Below are 12,288 nucleotides of genomic sequence, written 5' to 3'. Positions count from 1 at the left end.
TTGTTAATTTCAGCAGATCAAGAATAGCATAATAAACATTTACCATGTTTTTGTCGCAAAAACTAAATGTGAATACAGTCATTATTTATATAGTGGCATTTATTATACATTTATTTATGCATTCACATATTTATTTATATTTATGCATTCATTTATTTATATTTATACATTCACATAAGAATATTTTTTTTTACATTTATACAATTATTTATACACTCTTTACACAATATGTATATGTTTATTTACATAATGTACATAGATATAAGCATTCTTGTAGCTCAAACAGTTCAGCTGCATCTGATTCCCGAAGATTGCATTAAAATCTACATTTAGTGAAAGTGGCTTTGGATAAAAGCGTCTGTCAAATGCATGAATGTAAATCTACACTGTAAAAAAAAAATCCGTAAAATTTACGGTAAAAAAACGGCAGCTGTGGTTGCCGGAATTTTACCGTAAAAAATACGGTAGCAACGTTTTAGGTTTTAACTTAAATTTACAGCTAAATACCGTAATTTCATTAACTGATATAATGTTCATATACCAACCTATTGAAGCACTGACATCTGTTTTATAGCTTTGTAATACACTGATAACCACCAAATGCAGGTGATGAGAAAGTCACACGATGAACCAAAGCCCATCACAAGCAGCTTTTAGATAATAACATATATAGAAGGTGCACAGCGTCGTTCACACAAACACTAAACACCATCACGGTAACACACATGAAACTGAAATAATGCAATAAACATTAGGTGCAACACACAACACTAATATACAAAACCGATAAGAAAAAACTAAGAAGAAACATAGTTATTTCAAGAAAAAAACATCAAATTTGAAATGTAACGCAGGGATTTCTGGGAATGTCAATTTACGGTCTTTTTCACTTCCAGAAATGGTATACTACTGTAAAATTAATGTCCAATACATGTAATGTTCAATACAGTTTTTCACCGTATATAGTAGGGGAATTTACCGTTAACCATTTAACAGGTTTTTACTGTAGCATTTTTACAGTCTTTTACCGTTAAATTCACGGTCATTTTTACAGTGTACAGTTTGAAGACGTTCACCAGCCTGCTGCTGTTTTTCTCAGGTGTTCACAGGCATCTTCACAGCGGAGATGGTCCTGAAGATCATCGCTCTGGATCCGTATTATTACTTTCAGCAGGGCTGGAACATCTTTGACAGTCTGATCGTGAGTCTGAGTCTCATGGAGCTGGGTTTGTCCAACGTGGAGGGTCTGTCTGTCCTGCGCTCCTTCAGACTGGTAAAACACGCAAAATACTCTCAGAGCTCACAGCTTGTTTTCTTCTCGCATTTGTATTTGTTTGTCATTCTTACAAGACCCTGCATCATACAGTATTTGTTGAATGAAAGCCAATAACTGTCTGTTTTGGGATGCTGATTTCAAAAATAGTCTGTTTTCCTTAATCAGCAGAAAAACGTCCACAAACCCAGCTAGGAAATATAGATTCTACATATGTTTTCCTAACTTTCCCATTAAAGGAACACTCCACTATTTTTGAAAATAGGCTCATTTTCCAACTCCCCTAGAGTTAAACATTTGAGGTTTACCGTTTTCGAATCCGTTCAGCCGATCTCCGGGTCTGGCGGTAGCACTTTTAGCTTAGCTTAGCATAGATCATTGAATCTGATTAGACCGTTAGCATCTCGCTCAAAAATGACCAAAGAGTCTCTATTTTTTTCCTGTTTAAAACTGGACTCTTCTGTAGTTACATCGTGTACTAAGACCGACGGAAAATTAAAAGTTGTGATTTTCTAGGCCGATATGGCCGGCGTAATTTTCTAGGCTCTTATTCCGGCCTAATAATCAAGGAGCTTTGCTGCCGTACCATGGGTGCAGCAGGCGCACTGATATTACGCAGCGCCTGAAAATAGTCCCCAGCACGCTCCCTGTGCAAGCAGGTGGTCACGTTGGTTATGTTGACGAAAACGGTAAAACTCAACTGTTTAACTCTAGGGGAGTCGGAAAATGAGTCTATTTTCAAAAATAGTGGAGTGTTCCTTAAAGTTATGAACACATTATTTCTGATGTTTTCTGAACAATCAAAACATCCATTTTAAAGTGTTTTATAATTATTATTTTAATAATTATTATACGAACGTTAATGGAACGTTCCATTTGATCATTTTGCAAACATTATGGGATTGTTACATTTGAATGTTCTCTGAACGTTCTGAAACAAGTAGTTACATTTAAAAAATGTTACATGAACATCGACCTGAAAAAAAAAAAGTTCCGTAACGTTTTGAGAACATTATTAAAGATTAGATAACTTTGAACAGACGTTACTAGAAGAACATTTGCTCATAACTTTGAGAGAACGTTTCTTGTTAGCTAGGAAGATGTGATTTATTTTTCTTTTTTCAATTTATTCAATTCTCAGCCAATTTTAACATGTATGAAAGACATTATTTCATTATTTTACAATTATGGCCAGTGACGGAAGAAAATGCAGACATGACCCAGATGTTTTTTTCTGTTTTACATCCAAAGTGCCACAGAAAATGACAGATTTAGTGATTTTTTTTATTTATAAAAATTTTCAATGTTTCTTTAAAAACTTGATTATTTATTTAAAATTTCAATACTTCATTTTGACTGCTTTTTTTTATTTTTATAAGTGCATTAAAGCTGATACATACAGTAGGTATACATACTGTATATTTACAGTAATGTAAAAAAATCTTCATTCTTAATTTATTAAAAAACTATGTGATAGTTTTTACTGATTTGTTTGTTTTTGTTTTAACTCAGCATCATCAAATTAGGTCATATTAGGCCTTTTTCACAGCTCAGCGTGACTGTGTTATCAGCGTTTTATATTGAATGCTTCTTCTCCTTCTCCTTCAGCTGAGAGTCTTCAAGCTGGCGAAGTCGTGGCCGACGCTGAACACGCTCATAAAGATCATCGGGAACTCGGTGGGCGCTCTGGGGAACCTGACGCTGGTTCTGGCCATCATCGTCTTCATCTTCGCCGTGGTCGGCATGCAGCTGTTCGGGAAGAACTACGAGTCGTGCGTCTGCAAGATCTCCAGGGACTGTGTGCTGCCCCGCTGGCACATGAAGGACTTCTTCCACTCGTTCCTCATCGTTTTCCGGGTCTTGTGCGGAGAGTGGATCGAGACCATGTGGGACTGTATGGAAGTGGCGGGCCAGCCGCTCTGCATCCTGGTCTTCATGCTGGTCATGGTCATCGGGAACCTCGTGGTGAGTGCTGGAGCTCGTTTTATTCTCACTGGCTTCATGCTGCGGCTCAAAGCGCCTTTTTAAGAAAACGAGCTGAACCTTGTGGAAAGATATTGAGGTGTTTTTTATTGTCATTGGGTCTCAAAGCAGAGTTAAGTTTTTAAGTGAAAAAATCTGAAGAAATTATTGGTTAAAAACTAGTAATTTAGAGGTCTTTTTTTTTGTTGTCATTTTTAGTCATTTTGTTGGTTTTATTTTTATTAGTTTTTTATTGCTTTAAAATAAGTCTATATAGTTTTTTAATTCATTTTTAATTCAGTTTTAGTTTTTGTTATTATAGTAAAACAAGTTAAACTGTGAATGAAAATTAAAAATTAATTTTTTTTCAATTACATTTTTATTTCAGTTAACATTTATTTTATTGTTGTTAAATTATTTTATTTAATTATTTAATTATATATATATATATATATATAAATAATTTTGTATAAATTATACATTAATAATTTTATTCTATATACATAATTCAAATATTAAATTTTTATATATAATTTAAAAATGTTATCAGAATGAAATGATGTAAGGTTTACGTAAAAAAAATTATAAAATTAAATAAAAATAAATAAATGTATATAATCGTCATGGTCCAGGTCATTTTTGACCCGTGAGCGTGAGCGTTAAGGAAAGCATGCTGGCGGGTTTGTAATTGCGTGTTTATATTGGCTGTTGTTTGAAATGTCTCTTAACGCTCATGTCAGACATGTTTCATAAAGCACTGCTGCTAAAACCTGCGTTATTATTGCTAAGGGTCATATTTACACCGTCTCTGATTAACTCAGACCATTTACTCTGTTTGAAACTAGTCTGCGCTGATTAAACAGCGAAAAACACAAATTGATAAAGTAATTAAAATAATTTATTTTGATTTGGATGCATACCATCATAATTAATGGGTCATTACACCATGCATGCTTTAATTTGAAAGACCTGTGATGCATTTATTATTTAGTGGATGGTTTTTAATCAAAGTCTTCATGTGCACTAATGTCCCCTGGAGCATCTGCGGTGAATTGTTCGGCTCAGTGGCTCATGGGTAATTGATCTCAATAACTCGCTTGGTCCTGTGAAGCCCCAAATGTGAGATTGAGCCTGTAGTGTTTGTGTTTCCATCACAGATGCATTTTAAGCTGAAATGTGTGGCACCGAATAGAATTGCAAAAATAATGATTGTCTCCGAACAGGTTTCCAGCATTCAAAAGTTTGGGGTCGGTAATTTTAGGCTGCATTTATTGGACTAAAAATACAGTAAAAATGTGATATAGTTTTAGAATTTAAAATAACTGTTTTCTATGTGAATACATTGTGAAATGTAATTGATTTCTGTGATCAAAGCAGTATTTTCAGCATCATTACGCCAGCCTTCAGTGTCACATGATCCTTCAGAAATAATTCTAATATGCTGATTTGCTGCACTGATGTAATGTTACAAAATAGAAGTATTTTGTAACATTCTAAATGTTTCTACTGTCATTTTTGATCAATTTAATGCATCCTTGCTGAATAAGAGTATTTTTTAAAACAACAACTTTTGAACAGTAGTGTAATTTTTCTGTTTAAATCCAGATTTTCCCACAGAAAGTGTGAGTATCAACCCTGAGCTCAGTTGCAAACGCAAATCCTGTGAGATTTCTCCATCTAGACGGTGAGCACTACTGTAAAATAAGTGTGCAGATTGCATCTGGGCCTGTTTATGAGATATTGATATTACATAAGCGAGGGTTTGGTGCAGATGGAAGCGAATGCACACCGAGCGATTAACACATGCAAATGTGAGGCCGGGGGAATGGAGACGCCACGTGTCTGACGGTACGAGGGCTTTTCCGTGCTTCTGCCGATCGGAAAGAATCATCTCTGCTGCACTGACGAGCATTTCAGAAAGGCTGCGGATGTGTGGCGTCGCTCGAATATTGCGACCTGATCTTTCCTGCATGATTTCATTTGCATACGGCAGTTAAAGGTCAAATAGTTGTACCTTTGTTACTCCATTGATATTTTTAGATCATTCTGACTAGTCACTCAGAGACTGTGGAAGAATTTACAAGGGCCGGAGGGCGTGATGCATAGTATGTTGGGTAATATGTTTTAAATTTGCACCCAATGCATTTGAATTGCAAACACTGCGGTGGTTGATTTGATTACACTGAGCTCTGTTTTGAGTGCTGAACTCAAGATGCACATGGAGTTTTGAATCTGAGATCCAAATATAGTGAGCTACCTACCTAGGTGGTATTTTAAGGTATCATACATCAGTATTTTAAGGTGTTCTGTCTTTTTTGCAGAGACAACAGTCCCAGAATGCATTGTTACACGCTTAGTGAAAATAATACATGCAAGCAGGTGGACGAGAGAAATGCAGATTATATCCTTAATTCATTTAATTCTAAAAAGTATTGATAAAAAATAGATCAAAAATAGAAATGTACTGTTTATGCAGTATTTGTGTGCGCTGTGTGTTTTATGCTTATTAGATTAACACATTAGGCTATCGATTGAAATGACTCCATCTGTGTCTCTGTCCCTCGTGTCCAGCATTATTTGCTTTACTTCCCTCATTTATTTTAGCCTCTTATGACTATGAATTTCTTAATTTAATTATTTTATTTTATTATCATTTAATTTAATTTTAATTTAATTTAATTTAATTTTATTATCATTTTATTTTATTTTATTTTATTTTATTTTATTTTATTTTATTTTATTGGTACACTGAAAAAAATCTGGTGTAGAAAGAATTTTAAATTCCGAAATTGCGAGTAAATTTCACAGTTAATTACAAAGAAATGTCAAGTAATACATTGAATTAATTGTGAAATTTTAAAGTAGAAAGACTGAAATTGTATTTCTTGTAAAAAGTACTCCAATAATATGTACAACTTTAGAAAAATATTTTTTTACATTGTATACATAGTAGTTTTTATTGTAATAAATTATAATTTAATAATAATAATAATAATATAAACAATAATTTATCATTATAATTTGGAGTGCTTTGAATTCATGCTGATTTTAATGCATCCTGACTAGATAATTTTCAATACTATATAACAGTAATAAGCATGAGATTTTTAATGGGAATTTTGAGTGAAATTTTAATGTAGATAATGCCAAAATAATAAAATTCATGCAAATTCTTTAAGCAAATTCGTATGCATTGTAGTTTTTATTTAAATAAATTATAATTAAATAATAATTTATAATTATTCATACTGATTTTAAGGCATCTGGACAAGATCATTTTCAACACTGCATTATAGTAATTTAAATTTTTTTTCTCTTGAGAATTTTTGGGGAAATTTTCATGCAGATATTGTAAAAATAATAGTAATAATAAAAGGCACATTTTTCTTTATGTGAAACCTAATTTCTTACTTTTGCTTTTCTTTACGATGTTTTAAAAGCGATTAAAACGAGCTGGGTCTATAGTGTGCGGGTTGCATGTGTTTGTTCAGGGTTTTGAAATGCAACCATACCTGCTGTCTTAGCTGTTGTAATGTGAGAACGCTACTAAAACCCTCATAGATCTTCATTTGTAAGTGAATGAACGGCGCAAAGATCAAACACGGCTGAACTGCACCTGTAGTGCGTTAAATGTTTGTTCAAGCCTGATTATTCCTGTGTTGCTGACTTTTTTTCCTGTGTGTGTGTGTGTGTGTGTGTGTGTGTGTGTGTGTGTGTGTGTGTGTGTGTGTGTGTGTGAGTGTGTGAGTGAGTGTGTGTGTGTGAGTGTGTGTGTGTGTGTGTGGACACGCTGGGATCGATGCACCTGTGTGGATAATCAGAATTATTCAAAGCGCGGCCGGGTAACTGGAGAGCTGAAATTGATGTTATCAGATCTGGGTTGTGATGACAAATCCATAACTCTGATCTGAAACCCGCCGAGCTGCTGCGCTGTCCTGGAGCCTCACTGATGTAGAGCGCACTACTGAGGGAACAACACCAGAGTCTCGACTCACAATTGATTTCAATAGAGATTGACATTAGTATGTTGCAGTGCAATACTATAATAATCATAGCACACATGCAGCGTATACAAATATTGAATAAAATTGATAAGTGACCAGTAGAATGTACAATCTGCATTAAATTGATCAAAAGTGACAGTAAAGACATTTATAATGTTACAAAAGATTTCTTTTTCAAATAAATGCTGTTCTTTTGAACTTTCTATTAATCTGTGAATCCTGAAAAATAAAATATATCACGGTTTCCTCAAAAATATTGTGCAGCACGACTGTTTTCAACATTGATAATAATCAGAAATGTTTCTCGAGCAGCAGATCAGCATATTATACTGATTTCTGAAGATCATGTGACACTGAAGACTGGAGGAATGATGCTGAAAATACTGCTTTAAATAAATAAATAAATGACATTTTAACAGATATTCACATAGAAAACAGATATTTTAAATTGTAATAATATTTGACATTTTTTAACTGTATTTTAGATCAAATAAATGCAGTCCTGGTGAGCAGAAGAGACTCTTTCATAAGTTGATGCCTTTCATTGTTATTTTAGTATCACTGAGATACTATTATAGGTTTTGTTAATATTTTGAAATAATTTTATTTTTTATCTTTAATATTTCCTGTTTTCATTTTAATTTTTAGTTAAACATTTAGTTTTTTTTTTCATTTTTATAAGTTTTTTTTTACGCCTATATAGTTTTTATAAATTTTTATTTCAGTTGTAGTTTATTTATTTATTTATTATTTTATTATTCAATTTTAGTTTTACTTTTTTTAGTTCGCCAAGATGAACTACGTGGAAATGAGAAATGTTGCTGAAATAAGTTTCAGGTTTTTTTTATATTTCATTTGATTTCAGTTAGCATTTATTTTATCTCAAGTAATGAAAATGTTTTACAATTTAGTTTTAGTTGACTATAATAACCCTGAACTCTTTATTGACTTGCATTTTCGTTCTGTCAGCACTTTTCTTTAAATGTTGAAGAATTACTAAATATTCTTTATTTAAATGAATCGAAACTGATTCATAGACTTTTTTTGAACTTCCCAACCGAGAAGCAACAAATAAAAAATGACAAAACTCCCAATTAATCCCTGTCAGTCTCTTCCACTCCCACCCACGCCTCTGATATTCAGTCCTGATCATAACGGGTCTCGCAGGTCTTCTGTCGTTCTTTAGACTGAAGCTCAGTGAGTGTTTGAGAAACGTTATATCTGAGAGTTTACTTCACGTCTGTCTCTGTGAGCATCATCCTGCCCTTTTAGGGAGAAAACGCTTGTTCGCCGGCTGATCGCATGAGCCGCCTGTGATTGTCACCTCCAGACAGTGTGTGTAACAGGATCTGGGGTTTCTACTCTCTTCAGCTGTGTGTGTGTGTGTGTGTGCGTGCGTGCGTGCGTGCGTGCGTGCCTGTGTGTGTGTGTGTGTGTGTGCGTGTGTGTGTGAGTGTGCGTGCGTGCGTGCGTGCGTGCGTGCCTGTGTGTGTGTGTGTGCATGCCTGTGTGTGTGTGTGTGTGTGTGTGTGTGTGTGTGTGTGTGCATGCCTGTGTGTGTGTGTGTGCGTGTGTGCGTGCGTGCCTCTGGCTTTTTGATTTTGTTTGGGAATTTTACATTATTATCAGAGATGGAGGAGTAACATTATGTTTACATGCACATTTATTAATTTTAATGTAAACAGACAACGTTTTTTGTTCAGAGATTTTAGTGCTGGCCTTTGTGACCAAAAATCTTTATCATGGTATTTTTTCTTTGCATGACTGCAGCTTTGTATATGTTTACAGTGGCTTATTTTACTCCCAAGAGTACCTAACAATTTAGTTCACCTTTTTAAAATGAAATCAAACGAAAATGTAACCATTTATTTATTTAGATTTATTTATTAATTTATTTTGACCAAGTTTACTGTTTAAATTAAGACATGGATGAAAAAATGTGATATACTTTTTAAAAAATGTTTTAATAAATCGTAGTAGTAGTAGTACTTTAAGAAGTACATTCTCCTTTACAATAGTAATATATTTCTGTCATAATTTCTTCAAGTTAGACCAAACTTTTATTTTGGAAAGTTGTAGTGAAGACCTTGGAGTTTCTGTGTTTAAATAAATTGTATTATTAGTAGTATTATTATTATTACTTTGAGAAGTATATTTTACTGTGCAGCAGTAATATATTTCTATTATAATTTCTTCAAGTTAAACTGAACTTTTATTTTGACGGGTTGTAGTGAAGATATTGACGCTTTTGTTTGTATATGATGATGGTTTTTATCAAATGAAATGGTGAAATGCTAATACAGTGACTCTCTTATATAGTTTATTAATTGTATGACTTATGTTATGTACTTTGTTCTCGCCGTGAAGTTTTGCTACTGACATGATGTTGATTTATTTATTTAGCAGACGCTTTTGTCCGACTGACTTCATCACAATCAGTTTATCAGAACAGTGCAGAACAGACGAGAAAGAGAGAATTGTTAAAGTGAAGTGGTTAATACAGGCAAACACTCAGTTAGCTTAGAGTCGAAGCGTCTTTGCCTAAAAACAAAGTTGTTAGGTGCTGTTTCACATTCCCAAACAAAAAACTGAAATCTTAGATAGGAAGAACTTGGATAAAATGAAGTTTCGATTTTTATGGCTGCAGTTACATCTGCCCAAAGCACAGCTGTTTCACTTAGACAAGCAGCTAGTGTCTGCGGGGTCAAAGGTCGTACAGTGACCCCTGCTGAACATCTGCTACTCTGGAGTGAATCGAAAAACAACTAGACGACAACTGGGAGGAAATCTTTTGGGAATGTGAGTCGAGAGAGAATATTTTGTCTACTTTGATTTTGTTTACTTTTACTTGTTTTTGTAGGCAGATTCTCATTTAATTCAATTTCCAGATTTGTTTCAGTAATATAATAAATGCAATAGACTGTAGAGAAGGCATGATCAGACTAGAGCTTTCAGATTACATGAATTTATTGCTGTACTATATTTTACCATTCAAAAGTTTGGGCGTTGGTAAGATTTTTTAATGTTTTTGTCTCTTCTGCTCAGCAAGGCTGCATTCATTTGATAAAAAATACAGTAAAAATGTGATATAATATTACAATTCAAAAAACAGTTTTTTTTATGTGAATATATAGTAAAATGTAATGTATTTCTGTGATGCGCAGCTGTATTTTCAGCATCATTCCTCCAGTCTTCAGTGTCACATGATCTTCAGAAATCAGTATAATATGCTGATCTGCTGCTCGAGAAACATTTCTGATTATTATCAATCGTGCTGCACAATATTTTTGTGGAAACGGTGATGCATTTTATTTTTTAGGATTCACAGATGAATAGAAAGTTCAAAAGAACAGCGTTTATTTGAAATAGAAATCTTTTGTGACATTATTAATGATACTTTTGATAAATGTAATGCATCCTCGCTGAATGAAAGTATTAACACATGTAATATAATTCCGGTTTGTGTATTGTGTGGAGTATGTTTCTGCTCTTTTTGTTTACCAGCCTTTGACTGATGGACATATTTGCCACCTGTTGTTTCGTCAAAGGTAGCGTATGATAATGCTACTCAGCTGTCTGAGGTAATGCTGTATTTTTAGCCTGTGGTCGGTGTGTTGGGTCAGCGTGGGTGCGCTTTTGTGTCTCTCGTCGAGGCATGTGAGACGTGCAGCACCTCAGGTACCTGCAGAACGAGCTCACAGATCCTCTGCGTTACATGCAAACCCGTACATGACGAGTCGTTCTCTCTGTGTGTATTTTAAGTGTGTGTAAGTGGGCAGGTGTAGCGGTGAGAAAGACCCAACTAATAGTCCTCGCTTAGACGCCTTCACCTTCACAGCTAATGAAGCGTAACGTGGAAACAGCGTCCTGAGGGAATGAGGACATACAGCTTAGATTTCATCTAAAACACAAATGGGATCTGCCCTGTGACCACAATCATATATCATGGTGACATTATATAGCATCATAAAAATATTTCTGCTGACTGTTTGTAATTGTTCAGTGAATTTCATTCATTAAAAATTCAATCCATTTGACCTCGATGGATTCACTTCTTCTCTGAAGTGCTCTGAGTGGTTGCTAGGATGTTGCTAAGGTGTTTTAAGGTGATCGTATCAGATCACAGAAGGAAGTTATTTTAAACACTCGACTGATGTGGAGTAAAAACATGGTATAATGCTCTCTTTTGTTGAACAACAGGTTTAGAAACACTTCTCATTACAAGGGACGATGTTCGGCGTGTGTTGCTTTTTCAAATGCAAGTTATAAGCGGGGAGGTGTTTCCTCATCTCAGCGTGTGAACTAACTGGCACACAAACGGAGCCAACTCAGAGAGAAATAATACACAGAAATTATTTCAACGAAAAACCGCAATTCACAATCGCGTATAGAACCGTGGATGTCGTACCAAACAGTTCAATATTATATTGAGGATTGTGACATCCCTAGTTTCTACTGTAGGTGGTTGATAAGGTGTTCTGAGTGGTTGCTAAATTGTTCTGGGAGGGTTGTAGGTGGTTGCTAGGAAGTTGCTAAGGTGTTCTGGGAGGGTTGTAGGTGGTTGCTAGGAGGTTGCTAAGGTGTTCTGGGAGGTTACTACAGTAGGTCGTTGATAGGGTGGTTTCTAAGGATTTCTTGGTGGTTTCTAGGAGGTTGTTAAGATGTTCTGAGTGGTTGCTAGGAGGTTGCTAAGGTGTGCTGGAAGGTTACTACAGCAGGTGGTTGATGTTCTGAGTGGTTACTAGGGGGTTGCTAAATTGTTCTGGGAAATTTCTAAGTGGTTGCTAAGTTGTCCTGGGAGGGTTGTAGGTGGTTGCTAGGAAGTTGCTAAGGTGTTCTAGGAGGTTACTACAGTAGGTCGTTGATAGGGTGTTCTGGGTGGTTTCTAATGAGTTCTGGATGGTTTCTAGGAGGTTGCTAAGATGTTCCGAGTGGTTGCTAGGAGGTTGCTAAGGTGTTGTGGGAGGTTACTACAGTGGGTCGCTGATAGTGTGTTCTGGGTGGTTTCTAAGGATTTCTGGGTGGTTGCTAGGAGGTTGCTAAGGTGTT

At 35.1% G+C, this 12,288-nt stretch overlaps 1 protein-coding gene across 1 annotated transcript in view; it reads left to right on the top strand.

The window, feature by feature from the left end:
* LOC107560363 (sodium channel protein type 2 subunit alpha-like) overlaps positions 1-12,288 on the top strand; it is a 109,497-nt gene that overhangs the window by 30,763 nt on the left and 66,446 nt on the right. Inside the window, exons 9-10 of the mRNA XM_016244514.1 lie at positions 1,100-1,273; positions 2,882-3,238. Of these exons, the coding sequence (XP_016100000.1) occupies positions 1,100-1,273; positions 2,882-3,238 (531 nt within the window). The remainder of the gene's footprint in view (positions 1-1,099; positions 1,274-2,881; positions 3,239-12,288) is intronic.

This window comes from Sinocyclocheilus grahami, unplaced genomic scaffold, assembly GCF_001515645.1.
Source record: "Sinocyclocheilus grahami isolate Dianchi unplaced genomic scaffold, SAMN03320097.WGS_v1.1 scaffold721.1, whole genome shotgun sequence".
Taxonomy (NCBI): Eukaryota; Metazoa; Chordata; class Actinopteri; order Cypriniformes; family Cyprinidae; genus Sinocyclocheilus; species Sinocyclocheilus grahami.
Note: the sequence above shows the minus strand (reverse complement) of the source record. Positions and strands in the feature narration are given on the sequence as shown.